The sequence below is a fragment of the Anabas testudineus genome, chromosome 17 (genome assembly GCF_900324465.2).
Source record: "Anabas testudineus chromosome 17, fAnaTes1.2, whole genome shotgun sequence".
Lineage (NCBI taxonomy): Eukaryota > Metazoa > Chordata > Actinopteri > Anabantiformes > Anabantidae > Anabas > Anabas testudineus.
In genome coordinates this window covers 9,636,468-9,655,381 of record NC_046626.1, presented here as the reverse complement: position 1 = coordinate 9,655,381, position 18,914 = coordinate 9,636,468, and the positions used below count along the sequence as shown (strand labels likewise).

The window sequence follows — 18,914 nt, the reverse complement described above, 5'->3', positions numbered from 1 at the left end:
GTAATAGCACAATTGAACTATTCAAATTGTTAATAATATTTATTATTTCAATGAGTGAAATGCAGGCCCTATGTATATATCAGTGATGTAACTCATGGACCCGTATAAAATTCAGTTTTAATACAATTATGTGAGCTGAGAGATGTCTCTCCTTGACCTTTCTGAATATAGTGAATACTTCAAAAGTGTGAATACATTCAGATGCTCTTCTTTTGATCAAACATGTACCTTTAATTCAGAACTGTCTTTGTAGTGGTAATATAACTTAAATTATAAAATATAAAAGTGTAACATTGGTTATAACTTCAAAACACTGCTATGAATAATATAATTTAACATATCTTCCTAATTCAGTAGTGTACCTATAACCTTGAGAAACAATTATGAGATATAAGAGAGTCTTCTTTGATCTTTGTTAGGTAAAGGTCACTAACATTTCAGAATATCAGAGACAGAGAGAATACGAAGGCCTCAAAGTTCACAGATATAAATGCTTGTAAATTGCTGTTAGCTTACTCCAAATGTAAGCCTAGTAGTGGAACTAGATGAGTCCAGGAAGTTGTCAGGATTCATCATCTGGGAACCAGGAATGTCTCTGTTTTCAATGTGATCTATTTGATAGTTGAGATATTTGAGTCTAAAAAAGGAGTTGCAAGTCTAGTTCTGCTGCTTCACCTTTTTAGTGCCTGTTTTAATCAAAGTCCTGATTAGCTTCTGTATTTAAAGGCCAATGAAATCAAGGCAGCAGAAGCTATTAACTTACACAGCAGACAATTTGGGATCAGAAAGATCTAAATGCCTGTTTATTGTATAGCAGTAGACATGTTTTACAAGCTAAACATGATCAAAATCCCTATTCATTACTTCGTTATTGTTACTTGTGTCTCATAAAGTAACAATTACAAAGGCATCTGTTTTGTAATGATTGGCTTTCTGTTTTCAGTAAGTATTAGCAGCATTTATTGGCACTACAGTCTCTATTGCAGATAAAAAATGAAATAGATGGACTGCATAATTATAAGATCTCACAATAAGTTACAACTGGTTGTCATTTATTTCTTCATTTTATATTGTGCTCAGATATTTGTTATTGGCATTAGTAATCATAATCTGCCATGGGGTGGAGCTTATGTCTGGTAACAGCACTGATCTGTGCCTGTTCATCGAATGTCATTGCAGCTTTGACGACGAGAAGACATGTTCTCTCCCGATTCCTGCTCCTTCTGACCACACATGTAGCCACATGCTGACTGCTGACTGCCTCTCCCTCCCCCAGAGTCCCTCCAAGGTGCCAGGGTGCTGCTTGTGATGGGTGCCAGCACAGACAGTTGGCATAACATCACGCTAGGCTGGTTGCCCAGATAGTAATAACAACGAGGAGGGAATACATGCACTGCAGAAGGTCTGTGCTCTTTAGAATGTGTCTGTTGCGATTTGTCACCTGTTGTGCACTTCCTTTGACACATTCTGCACTATTTTCTAACATTTTCATTCTTCTTCAAACCGTATGCCTGGACTCTTGGCAGCGACTTTTACCATTCAGACATAATATTTTGTGACTCTTCTCTTACAACATCATTATAGTTTTGAGATTTTTTTTTAGGAAGAACTGGATAAATAAAGGGACATACATGTCTGGTTATAGTTGTATTGTGTGGCTCAAAGCAGAACAAAAGGTAGGGGATGTATATGTTAAAGTGAACTTGTCTTTTTGCTTGGACCCTGTCAGACTTCTTATTATTAACAGATCAGTATGTGCAGCACTAAGTATATGTAGCCAGAGAGCTGACCACCTCGGTAGGTTTTAGCTTTATAGAGCCTTTTTCACACAAGAGAAAAGGCATTGAGTGGTGTTTTCTACAGTCTGTGTGCAGCTGAAACCAAAAGCAAATCATCTAGCTCTTTACTTCTTTACCAACCATTTCATGAGCTGTATGATGGAGGGAAACTTGTGTATTCATTACTCTATTTATACACTCAGTGAAATATATGAAAGGTTGTTATTAGAAAATCCTCTCCTCTATTTTTTTTTCTGTGAGTGACATTATTACAGGACCTCAAAAACCTTGAAACTTTGTCTGCATTCTTATTGGCCAATAAACAAATGCACTTGACTCTTTTGTGTTGCTTAGCAACGCAAGCCGGTCCCTGGTTTTTATATATGAAAAACCAGCATGCCGCCAATCTGGAGACTTACAGGGTGCAGTGTGAATGAGCCCAGCCACGATGCATTTTTAATTAAAACATTGCATGCTTTTCTGAGTGAACAGGGACTACACACATTGTCTGTGATCCATGATTAATGGGAGACTGTGACATGATTGATTTTTGCCTTTAGTGTGAGTGAAGATAAAGATGATTTGCCTTTCAAAACCAACTTACATGTTGGTTTCATGTCAGTTTTCAGTGACAGTGAATCAATCATTCTACTGATATGACAGGATTTGACTTAAATAAAATGACTTTTTTTGTGTAACAAAAATGGGGATCCTGTCAGGTTCCTCATGCAGGTATCTGTCTGTCATGGCTTTTTAAAAATATATATTTTTAACTATAGATTTTTCTGTAGCCCTGGACATTGCTGTTTATTTTGTAGCTTTACATAGCAGCTGGTAGAATTTAATCTACTAGATAATAATATTATGGCACGATATAGTCTATTATTTTCTCTGCTGTCTTTCTGTCTTCTTAGTGTCTGTATCTTATATTTGCACAGGTACAGTATGTTTACTAATATTAATCAAAGCTCAGAAAAGGCCCAGTTCTGCATCCACCTCATAAGCAGACCAAATACTGGCAGTGAAGTAGAATACAAAAGAATCAACTACAAACAGAAGCTGTGTGTATGAGACTCAGTCCCTAACACGGCCGCTTCATTCGAAGTGAATGTCTTCCCCAGCACCATGCAGTGCAGCAAAGCATTAGTTACCACGCAGAAGGTCAGGGCAGCCTCGCAACACTTGTTATAATAATGAGGATGATTGCTTACACAGTTTGGTTTATTTATTTATTTTTATTCACATGGTCACTCAAAAGTCCACATTACTGAAAACAATTGTTATCCATTTCACCTCACAGGAACTGATACAGCCACTTGTTGTCGTGGTGGTTAGTCTCTTGTGAGGTGTTCAAGGTGATCTGGGTTCAAATCCACCAGTGGGCTGCCTTTCTGTGTGAAGTTTTCATGTTCTCCCTGTGCATATTTGGTTTTTAGGTAGTTCAACTTACTCCCACAGTCCAAAGGCATGCAGTGAGGGTTAATTGGTGACTCTGGATTACTCATTGTTGTGAATGATTGTTTCTCTCTATAGGTCAGCTCTGCGATACACTGGCGACCCATCAAAGGTGTGCTGTCTCTTGCCCAAATGATGGATGCATATAGCCAATCAAGTCCAAACAGGGATGTAGACCCTTCTTATGTTTAGTCCTCTGAAGTACTTAAAGTGTTTCATATAATAAGGTATATAGTCAAGCATTCTGGCAACAGGCCATCTCATTGAGGAAGTCTGAAAAGTTTGAGCGCAGAATGTCGTTAATTGGATATTTGCATCAGTGGGATCTTCTCAGTACCTGTTGTGTGTTGTATGTGGTGTTTTAGCCCAACCCTTTCACATGGATGCTAATGTGATACAATGCAGACATACAGCACATGTAGCCCAAGAGGTTCATATTCTGGTTTTATTTACCAAAATAAAATACAAGAAATGCTGTATGATGAACTGCAGATTAATTAATGAGCAATGGACATTTAGATTAACAATTACATTTAAGTAGCACCGATAGAAATAGATGAAGATTGTAATAAAAGATTGAAAAGAAAAGAAAAGACATTAATACTGTATTGACTATTTTGTACAAAATGTGATTCTAAAGGCATTATTTCACCACTTCCCCCGCAGTTTTTAAATGTTTTTTATTTGTGCATGATTCAATTCAATGTGTATCCCTGATTGAATGAGACTTCTAATTGCATTTTTGCTATTAATCAACACTGCTGAACATTAAGGCTACACCCATTCACACAAGAACCAAAACATTTTTTGCTTTTCATCAGCATTTAAGGTTTCAGACTGAAAAGCCAACATTGTGGAATGTGAACGCATTCGGCATTGAAGAGCCACGCAGGTAAAAGCTGATGCTTATGCTTATGCTGAGAGGCAGACTGGGACTTGTTGTTCTTTGATCAGCATCACAACAAAATCACTAGTCTTCCACTTAGCACTACCAACACTCTCCCTCTGCGTCTCCTCCTTTGTGACGGTGGCTCCACATCCTCTGCTTCTGTAATAAAAGAAAAGGAAACAACCTGTAGTGTTGTGATGTTAATCAGGATGCATTGATTTTGCATTGTCACAGACTTCAGAGCTACAGAGTATTTCAGGATATGCACGTGTCACAGGTGTTGCAGCGCATTTGACCACCGGCTCGTGGTGTGTAGATAGATTTTGAACTTGGTGATGGGAACACTGCATGCAATTCCCATCTGTGTGTTTCCCTCAACCCATTTCTCTCTGACGCCTGTTGACATTCTATCTTTCCTTTGTTGTTGTAATGCCAACCTTTCAGCTCCTCTCAAAAAAGGGAGACAGGAGGAGGAGGACGAGGACGAGGAGGAGGAATAACACAGAGTGAGGGAGAGGGTCACAGCACAGCACTTAGAATAAATGATGTTCACTACATACAGTGAACAGAAACCCTAAGCTGTGCACAACTGAGAAAATGGAGATGGGAGCACAAACCAATAATTTGTGTCTTTCTCTCCAATAAGTCACATTTGGACTGAACGAGAGATGGAGAGAAAAGAGACAGACGGATTGTCCTGCATCTCCAGTATGTTTCTGAGCTGGTAGCTATGCAACAAGACTGGGAGTCAGTGGAAGAGGGGGATGGTAAGCTGGGGACAGTTTAGTGAGAGGAAAGAAGGGAGGAAGGAAGGGAGCAAGGAGATAAAAAGGGGGATCCTTAAGTGCAAACTGGAGAGAGTGTTGAAGACAACAAGAGGAGGCCTCAGAAGAGGTGGTCAATAATGTTCACTAAAGTCATTTGAATATGCTTAATATAAGATTAAAAGATGACTTGCAGCCTGACAGTCTAGCATATGTCCCTCAGAAATCGTCCATTTAGTTGTGAAACAGCGGCTGAAATAAACGCTGACCACGAGGTTGTGTTAATATTCAGCAGACATGTCAACAGGATTTTAAAAATAAGCTTTGGAAACCACAGATACTTGTGTTATTCCGTCCACATCGCAGGTAACGGAGTAGCCCTTGACGTGGGAGCTGTCCAGCGTCTCGGTGCTGAATGACGCCCTACTTTTCCTGCACGTCCATCTCCTCCTCAGCATCTCGCCTCGATTCCGGCCCGGGAAAAAAAAAAAAAAAAAACATGCCACCTGTTGCTGCACCGAACTTTTCTCTCATGAGGCTCTAAAGCCAAAAGCCCAGTGATATCTGGCACATAATACGCAGCGATCGGCATCCTGATCTGAAGTAAGATTAGTTATTCTGTTTTCTCCCCCCCCCTCAAGTCACGGCAACATGACGACATGGTAAACATTTTCCCCCCCAGGCGAGGCAGGAAGAGGAGGAGAGGGCTGTCATTTAATTTCCCTTGGACGCAGTCGGAATTTGAACAGCCCTGTGTGTTTTCTCTTTTTGTAGCTCGAAGGCGTTTTGCCTGATCATGTTTATTTTTCACCCCTGAGCTGCATGAAAATAAAACGAGATGGCAGCGAAGGACACGGCACATATGTTCACATCCAATAAATCAACTAACACTACAACCTGTCAGGAAATCAACCCGGACAAAGGTTGGTTGAAGACTCACCTTTTATCAACGGGAACAACAGGTGACACCGACACAACGTCGAAGCATCGTGTGCTCGACGAGCAGCGGCGAAGCTGTTCGCTTTTCTATTGAATTCAGCCCCAGTCGAAGCCTGCGCGCCTCCCATCCGAGCTCCACGCAGCCTAATGGTTCTCATGATGTTACTGGGTAGGCTGGAGGAAGATGGATCAGCGTGTTTATATACGTCTGCTGCCCGGAGAAGACAAGAGGAGGCGGCGCGATGTGGAGTGACGACTGCGAGATGAGGCCAATTGACGTGGATTTTTTTCAGACCTTGTTAAGGGTGCGGCCCGAAGCAGCAGCTAAATTACATTATGTGGGTTAAGGATGAATAAAACAGATGGAGGCTGAGGATGCTTATGCATATATATACAGTGTATGCGCGCACATGCTTGGTTACTGCAGGACTAAATGAATCCTGAATCAGCCCTCATGTCGGCTCGTACTTTGATTGGGGACACGGTTCAGTCCGAAAAGCCTTAATTGAAATCATGCGACTCAAGAGCGCAAAAGACTTGACACCTGAGCACCAGGGCCTGACTTTGGTGAGGAGCTCAGATGTAATTGAATTAAAGGTGAACTGTGCGATTAAGATCAGGCATGTCATTAATTTGCAATGGAAACAAAAAAGAATGAAATGTTACATATCCAAAGGCTGTGGAAACACACACACACACACACACACACACACACACACACACACAATGAATAGCTTAGGATAATTGTGGTGAATTCACAATCCTGTGCAAAAAACATTTACAAGGTAAATCATGTTTCTAGTTTGTTTAGTCAAAATATAAGAGCAACTGAAAAAACACACCAGGAGACTAAACAAATGATAAAAATGTGAAATTGTCATTGAAATTTCAAACTTTCTAAAGTATAAAAAAACATAAATGACTAAAACAAGAGTCATGCTGCAAAGCTACTGCAAACCCACTAAGCTCAGTCTAATCATTTGGGTCTAAAACATAGAAACACCCCGTGAGAATCTACTCCTGGTACTTTCAAGTCTTTTTGAAGGACGGAGAAAGGAGCTAAAAGATGGTTTGTGAAGAGAGACGATTTCTGAAGAATCTCTTTCCGTAGCCATGCAGGTGGATGCTGGTTCGAAACTGGTTCCCAAATTTCAAGAACACATCAACACATCATACTGTATGTGCACTGCATCAGAACCTCATTAAAGGTTCACTGATTTTCACTGTGCTTCCTGTGGTTCTAGTTTGGACAGTATTTGTATATGAATGTTAATGTTGCCTCATTTGGACTAAAAAACCCCTCTAGATGATATTGTGTGCAGCACTTTTCAGCTCATATCATGGACGTCTGTGATGATTCTCAGTCAACTACATCACCAGTTTGCCCTAAACAGCACCTTTGAGAGTTTATTTGCAGGAATATATTTCAAGATATTATTTTGAGAGATGTAATACCCTTCATGTACATGTACAAGCCAGCTGAAAATAGGTGAAGCTGCCCTTAAAGATAAAGTTAAAGTGCATCTGCACTAAGCATAAAACTAAAGGCAAAGCAGATAATAATCAGGCCTAATGTCTGTTTTCACCATGCTACCTTCAAATGACATAATAATCAAATTATACTGTTACTCATCATTTTCACCTTCTTGACAGTTTAGTGGTGGTTGTAGGCTGGTATGGTACAAGAGACTGATTTAAATGTGCACTTTAATTTAGGTTTACAAGCTTAGAGTTTTGTTTTAATGTCATCAGCTTAATGGGATCGGATTTACATTTAAGTACAGTAATCAGCAGTTATGGGAGTGTCCTACAGTTGCATAAAGTCAGCAGCATTGTGACAATCAGCAGAGGTCTGGTCCCAATGACACTGACAAACACAATGATTTGTCAAAAGTGTTTTTTTCTGACGATAAAACTTTGTGCAAGCAACGGGTAGGTTTGCCTCAGGATCACAGTTCGCTATAGCAGTGCCGGTGCTTATTAAGCCTCAGTTTGTTAAAAAGCTTTGTATGAAACCAGCCTCTAGATCAGTGTGCTGGTATAAGGATGTAAAAACCATCAACATGCACAATGTCCCTTAGAATTTCATGTTAGTCTAATGTTGACAAGTCTACATTTTAGGACTCCATTCAGCGACTATTTCCACTTTGAAAATGTCAAGAATAATGACCGGGGCTCAAACTGGAACACTCTTATTTTATATTTGTGGATTCATTGAGCAGTCATCACAGCAGGGCTTAATTTAAGGACAATCTCACTTCTATTCCCAACACAAGAAACATGCTAAATAAATGGCACAGTGACAAGGATGTTTCCTGCTGCATGCAGGGCCCTGTGTGACATTTTAACGAAAGCTTCAAAACCATCAGCCGCTACTGCATCTTTATGTTGTTCTGTTTTCTCTAGTCACCTTCGCCAGGACCTGCTATTTGTCAGCACATCACAGCTTACAGGCAAAGGTGCTGCTGAGGTGTCTGTTTGTAAATAAGGCACATGAGGGACCCTCTCTGTGAGCTGTTCCCTCTGACAAAATGACCCAAAAGGAGCCTGGGTGGCTGCAACTATTAGTTATCACAAAAGCCTTGTTCCTTTGATATCACTGTAGGTTGGTTATCAGTGCAACTCAAGAGTCAGGCTTAGAGAGGATCCTGGGGGAAGATCCTGCTCACTGTGTTGTGAGGCTTTGGTTGTATAACGAACATCGCACTCTGTGCCTCTTGATGGAAACATCAGGAGGTAGGATTATGCATATTAGCGATCCCCCTCTGTTCTTCCCTCTGCTTTCAGGGCTTAATGTTAACATCTGCCCACAGAGAGCCAAAGATGAGTTGGAAGACTGTGCTGAATATCTTCCATTCAGATGATTTATCTGATCACCATAATGGACTATGCATGTTATTTAGATGACATTATAATGGAGTCTGAAGGGGAGAGAGGCTTTGGTATCTGAGTCCTACAATATGGGCCTACAATACCTGATTGTCATCACACAAACAGAAAACCACCTCACAAAAGAAGACTTTTAGTTTTTGAAGTCACTAAATTAACAGCAGTATGTGTTTTTCTATTTCTTTGTCTTTCTCTAATTTCAGCTTTAACTGTGGATGATTTCTATCTGTAAACATAACAAAAAAACAAAGGAGCATAATCATTCAAGATCCTCTTTTTTTCCCCTTCATGTACTTGGACCCTTCAGCTGTTGTTTACACTGATAAAAATCCATTTGCTGTTTAAATGTGTAAGAGTGAGTTTGGATAGGCCACAGGGCAGAAGCAGAGGTGTGGGAGCTTTGGGAGGCGGTAAACACTCGTTATTTTTCATGCTCTGGGTCAAAACTATGTTTGTGTGGGCTGGACTGGTAATATGATGAAAATTTGCAGACTTCCAGGGAACAAGGTGAAGCCACAGGGTGTTTTGTACAGTAGTTGCTAAAAGCTCCCCCTTCTTACAGATGTAGACCTAAACTGAGGATGGAGTGAAACCAGAAACCTTGTGGGGATGTTTGCTGTCTGTTAGGTTGTCTAACCTTCCTCATAGCCCGTTATAAAGACAGTCAACCTTAGCAGAAGGATATTAATCGATTCCTACCTTTAAGGTAACTCGTATGGGCGTGGCAGCAGTAATGGAGCAGTGAATAAATGAATTTGAAAGTGTTACTAAAGATGGCTCCCTCTGGTGTCCGTGTTGAATGCAGTGAGCACAAGAAACAACTTGTAGTGTGAAAATAACACATTATTGGAAAAATGCGGAAAGGAAATGAGTGGAGGGAGTTTCAGATTCAGTGACTCTCACAAGCATCAGATATCTGCACAACTCAAAACTCATTAAACCATCATGATCCATCCATCCCAGTTAAAATGGGCCAAATGTTTACAGGTCTTGGGATGTACCAGGATTGTGAAAAAGCAGAAAAAAAAAAAACAATAAATTGCCTCAAGTGGTGTCACTCGAGTCAGTGTTGATTGGGGATGAGGCATCTAGGGATGTAGTCACTTCACTGAAGGGACATATTACAGTAGTTTATTTCCATCATGTGACAGGAAATATTCTGAGAATCAATGTGTGAACAGACAAAAGTTCAATATACTAAAAAAACTACATCTATTACTGAGCCATTTTGAACTATTTATGTCATTGCTAAATCAATAGGCTTGGAGTTGAGTACTACACACTGAACCCCAAGTGTTGACAGATTGTCTAACACATGGATTTGCTACCACTAGAAAGTAACACTGCCATTTCCCCTTTTTACTTGACTGCAGCTGATTTTACAGATGTCAACTCTCCACTACATGGACAATAAAACAGCAACAACATAAGCTATGAGATATGGTCATTTAATTGTTGATTATCACTCAGTACAGAAATATTTGTCTTTTTAACATTCTTAATGTAATTCAAGTTGGCAGCAAAGTCTTGATTTTGAAATTTCCACAGAGTCGAGCAGTAAAAACTGCCCTTCAGCTTTCTGCAGAAAACATTAATAAACAAACATGCCATTTCTGTACAAGAACGTTTCACAACACAAATAAATAGCATTCACTTAAATGTGGCACGCTAGTTGACTCAAGCACTCGAACAGAGAAAGAAAAAAAAAATCACAACTGGGAGAAAATGCTGCAGATTATTATTCTTTTTTTTTTTTTTTTAGATAAAAAAAAAAAAACCAAAAAATAAAAAAGGGTAATAGCATGACTGTTAAACACAGAAATGCTCTGAAGTAGCAAAAGACAAGTGCCCCGAGCTTGAATATCTTAGCAGGCACAGCACAAAGCAAGAGGCTCTGCAGAGAACAGCATTACACCATCTGGTTTAATCCCAAATGTTTTGACTGTGTGCTTTAGCAGCTGTTTCAAACTACACTGATAAGTCAAAGTATTTTTCATTTCAATTTGTCCTGCTTGATTGTGGGCAAAGTGAGGAAAGGAGGAGTGAAAAGCTTCCACACAAGCCACATTAAAATCTCCTACTTTTCATCTGAACTACTTTTGTGAGCAACCCTTCTAATGTACAGTGTTATGAGTTTTTAAGATATGCAGTATGCTATTACAGGATTTTCCTTCTTATTATAAAAGAAAGTTTTCCAATACTGCTCAATGTCATCAGACTAAAATGAACTTAATGTCAGATAAAAAAAAAAAAAAGTTCAGATCAAATCGTCCAAACCATCGACAGATCTTGCACAAGATTATGTAAAGTGTTATCAGCATACATGAAACATTATTGCTCCTCAGCTTAATACAAAAAGAGAAGCTAGGATTTTTCTGCAAACCTGAACAAAACGAAAAACTCCACAGATCAGACCAAAACCTGCAGTGACATATAAAAGGAAATCTACCCCATTTGAACCAAACACACCAGTAAGTAAGATATGGTAAAATTATGTAAAAAAAGAAAAAAGAAAACTAAGTAAAATAAATAGACAATCACAGGGACAAACTCAATATTTGGCAGGTATGCACAACATCAGTGTGTAAACAAAGCCTTATCACGAAAATGTAGAGATCACTGGTCTGTTGGATGAGGCAGTAGCTCCATTGTTCAGGAGGAAGTGGAATACTGTACGTACTGTATGCATGTCCTCTGCCGTCAACACTCAGGCCTCTTCCACTTCTTCCACCTCCAGCTACAAATTGGCTAAACTAAACTAAGGGCAATTGAGGGGTGGCCCTCTGTCGACTTCTGAGGTGAATACTCAAAGAAGGGACCCATTCACAGGTTGATACATGCAAAGACGATTTCCCTTCCTGTCTTTATTCCCTTGCAGTACAGAGGGGTGTTTACTACCGGATCCTGGTGAAGAGGTTCAACACGGACACAGATTCCTAAAAGAGGAAGGAAAAAGTAAGAGAGGATGATAAGACAGAGACCACCAAGAAATGTGCACCAGAAAAATTTGCCCTAATCCCTAAATACAAAGAACAAGGAGCATAAATACCTTAGTGGATCTCATTTTGCTAAAGACGTTCCAGAACCGAAGCGTTTCATCTCCAGCCCCTGTCACTATGGCCTCTCCATCAGGAGACATGGCCTGCACATAAATCATTATCATACACTGAATATACATTATTTTACCACTGTGTAATCATGAGTATTCTGTTGTTGTCTGTTGATGTTGTTATTCTGAGAGTTAGTCAAAGGTTATGATTTTTATTAGTTTCAGTCTCCTGCCATTGTGGAGCGTGTCACAGCCAGATGTTGATCATGGTTGCTTAATAATTCAAAAACATCCAGAAATGATATGGCTAATTGACTCCGTTTCCTGGTCCTACAAACAGTAGCAAGATTAACTAAGAAGTGCAATTGATCTTCACCAAAGTCACAGCTATAAACAAACAACAACAAAACAAAGACATGATCAATTATTGCTGTGTTCAACATGCCCTTTAAACGTAAGCTCCTTTCACATATGCAATGACACCCTGAACATGTACGGACTTTACTCGGGTGAGCTGCATGTGGAAACACAAAGGTCTGAGTTATACAGTTCGAAGATTACGGACTTTATCCTGCGAGTCCCCTAGTACAGTGGACATTACAAGTCTATGTAATGTCCATGTGAGCACAGCAGGTAATCAGGAATCCAGACTATTCTGGAGGTGTTTCCTTTCAGACGGTCAGCTCAGCACAACATCAGAAAGTGTAGGAGTTAAAAAATAAATAAAATAAAAAATTCTGTTGTTGGATCGCTCGTCTTTCCTTCAGGAAACTGGAGTTATAAACATAAAGTGTTGTTTCTAATCATGGGACTTGCTCTACTGATGCGCTGTAAATAAAACACAGTTGATTTCCACAGTGTACTTTTGGTGTCACATCATTCCTCCTCCACGCTCTGCACAGCGACCACCCCCCACACCGTAATCAAATGGACTATTTCCCTGAGTGGAAACGTATGTCACCCAGACTTTCTCCTGCTGTGTGCTGCATGTGTGAACGCACAAGTCTGAAAAATGTACAGAGCGGATCCTCTGGAGTGCAAATGTGAAAACATGTGGTGTGCGATTGACAAGCAGCATCAGCTGATGTGAGCCATTACTATGGCTAGTCTTCAGAGAACTATCACCTCAGAAATGTGGTTCATGACCAACTGATGCAGCAAACCAGGAAACTGCAGTTCATTTATTTAGTTGCAAAAAAAGTAAATTAAGTGGAAGAATAACAATAACACTAAATTTGAAAGTTAAAGTGAGCATGCAGAATTTGGGTTATAGCTCTATTTTTTGTTTTATTTTCCAGTTGTGCTTTTAGTGCCTCCTTTTGGCTGCAGCATATACTCACCAGGTAGAGTACTCTGTAGGAATGTCCTGTAAGTTTGGCCACTTGTGTTAGAGAGGGATACTTCCACACCAGGATCTGGTTTTGGGAATATCCATGTGTGCTGACCTGTAGGAAAATAACGCCATAGATTTACCATGTGAGACTTAGCAGAACATTGTCAGTTTATGTGCTTATTTAAGCTTTGTTGACACTTCTTCATACTTACACTATAGAGACTGTTTAGCACAGAATGTTTAGCATAACTCAGCTAAAAAATTACAAACAAGATTGGAGCCCGCTGGTATCCTAATGGTTATTGCACATGTAACTACAACATCCCTGGCTCAAGGCCCACTGGGGACTTTTGTTTCATGTCACACACTCTCTTATCTTATCATATCTCTTTCCCCATGACCAGAAACATGGGGAAAGAGATATATTATAACATGAACTGCTGTAGGTACAGCAATAAATCTTCTTACATTTACATTTGGTCGTTTGGCTTTTATCCAAAGCCTCTTACAGGTGAGATACAAGGTACAGGGCAAAGGAAAGGTAAGCGGAAGGACCCCTGCTGGATGTAGGCCACAGCTTCTTATAGGACTACAGGTAATAAAGTCAACAACCAATTCCTACATGGTTCACTGCACACACACCCTGCTTTTATAAAACATTTAGCATTGTTGTACTTCTACTACATCAGCACCATCTACAAAACAGACTTCAGGTAACTCACCAGTTCATTTGTGTGCTTGGACCAGGCCAGGTTGCAGACCTGTGAGCCGGTGTCAGTGCACTGCAGTGGCTGGCCAGTCAGAGTATTCCAAAAGCGGATGCAGCGGTCGGCTGTTCCGCCTCCGGAGGCGAGCAGACCATGCTGGTGGGGAGACCAGGCGATGGCCTTCACTGCAGCCAAGTGTTCTGTGTATTGCTGCACTGGGAGGACGCTCGAGTGGTTCCATACAAGCAGCTACAGACAGTGGGAAGGAAGAAGATAAAGGGAATTAAGTTTGTGCATGTTTTATGGAAAAGTTATCCTAGCACAGACTTGCAGCTGACAGACATACCGTTGAGATTCTCAGTCTGCATACCTTGTTATCATTTCCACCTGAAGCTAGCAGCTGGTGGTCTGTGCTCCACTTGAGCCCACAGACTTCCTGTCTGTGTCCTTGGAGACGGCGTTCTGACTGGAGAGGCGGGGCTCTGATGTCCCGCTGCAGGATCACGCGATCACGGCTCCCAGACGACAGCTGGTCTGCATTCCATGCCAATGCACCTGGCAGAATACGAGGAAGGGCAGAATGAAGGAAAGATAATTTAGCAACTGTTTCTAAACAACTGCGTAAAAACGGACGACTGTAATATTTCTACTACTGCAACTGTCTCTGTTTTTCTATACTCTCAACTCACCCACTCTGGCTGTGTGTCCTTCTAGCACAGAAAGCTTTTTTCCTGCTGCTGCATCCCAGATCTGTACATAGCCTTTATGAGTCCCCACGGCAACCAGGTTACCCTAAATGTAGGCAGAGCACTTCACTAGTCAGTGAAGACTTTAAACAGCATAATACAAAAACAAAAACAGGCATTTGTGAAGGCTGAAACTGAGCCCACACACTAAATCTTCAATCAAAATTATACAAACTGTCAAGTACTAAATATGTCTCTGAGTGACTGTCGACTCCTCCTTGTTGTATCAGTAAAAATAAATGTAGTTTTTGTGCAAGCTCTCTTTGGGCGTTACCTTAAATGTGGCATGTTTTTTTTTATGTAAGTAAGGCTCTTTTTAGGCTGGATGTACAACATTCTCTGGGCTCAGTGCTTTGTCCACACTTCAGCATCTGGGCAGGAGGAGTCTGGTTGCAAATCACCGGCCCTATGGTTGGCGACCACTCTACCAAATGCAGCACTAGTAAACCCTCGATCATAATGGATAAAAAATACAACAACAACGTACCCGCTCTGACCAGCCGACTGACGTTACTGAGTCTCCTTCTACAGAAAGATCACATAGACGTGTCACCTAAAGAGGTTGAGAGGAAAAATACAGGTCAACATGGGACTGGGACAGTTCAAATAGACCCTTTGGGTCCTTTAGTTAAAATATAGATGAAAAGAACCATATGTGAAAGCTTTAACTGACAGATTAGATACAGAGAAATTAAAATAATCCTAAATCAATAGATCGCCTCTGCTTGAGGCTCTTTGGTTTGCCCTGTTTATTCAGTTAATACCCATGCACACACACCTGACTAGTGCAGGCACTCCACAAGTAGACGCAGGTTCCCAGTCCAACACTGAGCACATTCAGGGAGGACCAGTCCACTAGGTTGAGGTAGAAGTCGTCCTGGAGCTCGGGAGCATCAAGTACTTTGAAAGGAATTTTGGATATTTTGCGAGTGGGTTTTCTTGGCGATCGTAGCAGTTTCTGGCTGTAATACACAGTACAATTTAGCAACTAATACAATAACACTTTTCCACGATTAAGGAAATAACATTTAATGAGTAGGACTGAAAATGCATTACCTGTTGCTACTGACAGGTGACAGAGAATATGGAGAGACTGTATTACCATCTTCTTCTGGCAGAGCTCTCTTAGTACTCACAGAATACTAAAACAAGACAAACACATTACTACTAATACAACAACAAAAAAAAAAGACTTAAAAAGTCATAAATTCAAAGTTACAGATGTGGTGACTGTAATTACACTAAAAAGACTCCTCTTGGCAGGGGTAGACGGCTGCAGACGGCGGTCTTCTGACTGTGGGTCCTGGACTTTCTCGATGCCCGCTCCTAACAATTCATTCTTTAGCAGAGCCGAGTAAGCCAGACCATCCGCTAAAGGCAGAAGGAGAGACAAAGGGGAAATCAAACCAGGCTGATGAAAAGATTAAGTTCAAACACTGTGCTCCCTTGCATTTTCTTAGCTCTTGCTTGCTCAGATCTCTAAAGACCAGGGAGAATTTTTTTTACTAAGGTTTGTTTAGTCCTTATCTCCAGTTTCCACAAGCCAGTCCAGGCTTAGTAAATAGGAGAAGGTCATATTATAAGGTTTGATTGGAGCCAGAGCAAGAGAATCCCATAGAAATGAGCTGCAAAAGGGGAAAGCTTATACTAGGCTAAAAAGAGTGTCTGTCTTTGGAGCTCAGAATTACATTGTCACAATACATCACTATTATGATGTGAGTGATAACGTAATGATAATGTAAGTGTGCCATCACTCAAATATGAAACAGCCTTACATTGACAACTGCCAGAGACAGTTGAGAGTTAAAATGTCTGCAGTAAAAAGAAAAAGTAATCTTTCCACCAGGATCAGAACTGAATTTTATCCAATCACAGTGTGCACCGACTACCTTTATTGCTGTCTGTTGTGCCATCTTTGGTTTTCCTATTTTGATTGTGCGACTTTTCAATTTCCTGTGTGAGAACATGAAATAAACAAATGACCGTTATCAGCCAAAATTTGCAACAATTTAAAAATTCAACAATTGAGCTACATAATGTTTCCTTATAAACTATATATCACCACTTGTGAACACAGTATCATTGGTAGAATAATAGTGAAGTCCTTAGTGTAGTGCAGCAGACTCACATTGATGCGGTGGAAGTTGACACTCCAGTTGGCGCCGGCGCGGGAGGGAATAAAGCGATCACCATGCTTGCTAGGGGAGGACAGGGGGGAGCTGGTGGGTGTCAAAGCTCTCACCGCTCCTACAGCTTTCTACAAGAGGGAGGAGAAGAGAAAGTAATTTTTGACTGGAGAACAAACACAAACAGGAATTGGACATTGATTTGAAAACTTGATACAACAGGAAGATAATTTAGGTGGCAGATGGTGCATTTGTTTGACGTGTTAACAACAGCAGGTGACATTCACAAAACCCAGTCATTTGGCCGGTAAGGTCTTGTTTTCATTCAACACTAGTGACATCGTCAAATGTAAGAGACTGGCCTGTTACAACAATTATTCTTCCCACACATTGAGAGTAACACCTTCTCTGCCCATAGTAAGCATTTTTTCTAGTTAAGTTTCTAATTCTCTTTGGGATAGACTGTCCTCATACTATAGTCACCAAAATGAGCTAATCGTGCTAGTTGTACAATTCCACTCTTGACCTCTTGGCTAAATACTACAATGTATGTTCATTTTTAATTAAAGTGAAGATACAGCTCTTATACACAAGCACTGGGGCATAAATAGAGAAATATACAAGTGTGTGTAACATTTACTTACTATGGGGCTTGCATTCTCATTTTGGATGTTGATCTGCCGGAGCAGTCTGCACTCATAGTCCTGATCCATGATTCCTGAAAACAGGATAAGACTGATCAACACAATCACAAAATCATGCCAATCTTTTGGATGTCAGATGGCAAATGAGTAACAGTCTAATACTCTCTTCATCTTACCAACTTCTTTTGGTATTTTGTCTGATCTGTCATTTTTAGATATATAATAATATAGACTATAAAGCTCAACATTAAAACACTTCTAGTGTAGTCTTATTATACTGACAGCTAAGTCTAATAAAATGACTGATTATCAACGTAAGCCATAAGATTACTTTCAATACATGTGCTAGTGTTTAAAACTGAACCATCCAAAACTCTAAGATATTCTATTTAGAACAAAATGAAACAGAGAAAAGCAGTAAATGTTCACATGTATCAAGTTGGAAAATCTAAATGAAATTAACCAAGAAATTAATTAAGTTGCTAATTTTCAGCTGGTAAATTTAAAGGTAAAATCCTAGAAAATCTGTATCACAGTAACCAGTAATACATTCCACTTACTGGACAAAGACAGTAACAACTATTGAGTACATGTCCGTTACATTTAACTAAACTGAATGATTACAAAAAAAGGCAAACTTTGCAGTCAACTTCAGGATATGTTAGTAATAGACTTGTCAAAACAAGCTATTGTCAAACAAACTGTTGATACCCATAGTCTTAACTACTTTAAATACAACTTAAGTTGTTAACCTATTCTATTTAATTAGGCGGAAATCTGTTAGTAAATCACAATGACACTAGTGATATAGTTACACATTAGCAGCTGCGGGTGGGCTCAGTTTCCTGCTAACAACACCAACGCTAAACGATATTTGTGAAAACTAGCAATCTATCACTTTAAAAGCATTAAAACAGCATAGATTTCCTTGTTGGTATCGTAAAACAAAAACAACCATCATAGCGGTTTTCATGAATGTGCAATCGTTACGCAGTAAAGGAACAAAAGAAATCTAATAATTCCTTCACCCACCATACAAAGCTACCCTGATGCTAACGCTAGCTCAGCTGGTTGACCTAACGTAAGGTACGCTAGCTTACCGGCTAATGTATTAGCAACATTGTTTGTTGACAATCCACAATGTAAATTAATACCTACCACCCCCCGATAAGCTCTGTCCGTTGCGCACCGTTGAGATATTTTCCTTAACAGCGTCAATTCCAGTCGAAATGCTTTGTTTTGTGCGTTTTACTCTCTTTAACAGAGCTTACAAGATACAAATGTTTTCTTTTGCCGAGCGTTCAATTTGGGGCTCGCAAAGCACCACGGGAAAGATCTGACGTTGCTGTTTTTGAATCACACATTTCGCGTTGCTAAGGAAACGTGTCTCCCTCCAAACAGCAGCCTGATGCGTGAGGTCTCTGAAACCATCCACACAAACAAGTGCAAATCACGACAAATGAGTGAAACTAACATTATCAACAGGCGAAATAAAGTGAAGTGCCATAGCACAAGCATTAAAAAGAGACATGTCGTTCTGATAGAGCAGAGGAAAACATCTCAAAACAAGATGTAGCTAACGTCAATCACCACTC

The 18,914-nt window shown here is 40.1% G+C and overlaps 1 protein-coding gene across 1 annotated transcript; it reads right to left on the bottom strand.

The window, feature by feature from the left end:
- Positions 1-10,146: 10,146 nt before the first annotated feature.
- Positions 10,147-18,634, bottom strand: LOC113172409 (fizzy-related protein homolog). The gene is made up of 14 exons (XM_026375366.2): positions 18,478-18,634; positions 17,320-17,393; positions 16,678-16,806; positions 16,439-16,502; positions 15,790-15,920; positions 15,606-15,691; positions 15,328-15,511; positions 15,037-15,102; positions 14,493-14,595; positions 14,174-14,358; positions 13,819-14,052; positions 13,104-13,208; positions 11,764-11,856; positions 10,147-11,650 (listed from the first exon to the last, which is right to left on the bottom strand). Exons 2-14 carry the CDS (start codon positions 17,386-17,388, stop codon positions 11,609-11,611), a joined length of 1,491 nt encoding a protein of 496 aa, XP_026231151.1. The 5' UTR covers positions 17,389-17,393; positions 18,478-18,634; the 3' UTR covers positions 10,147-11,608.
- Between the last annotated feature and the right edge of the window lie 280 nt (positions 18,635-18,914).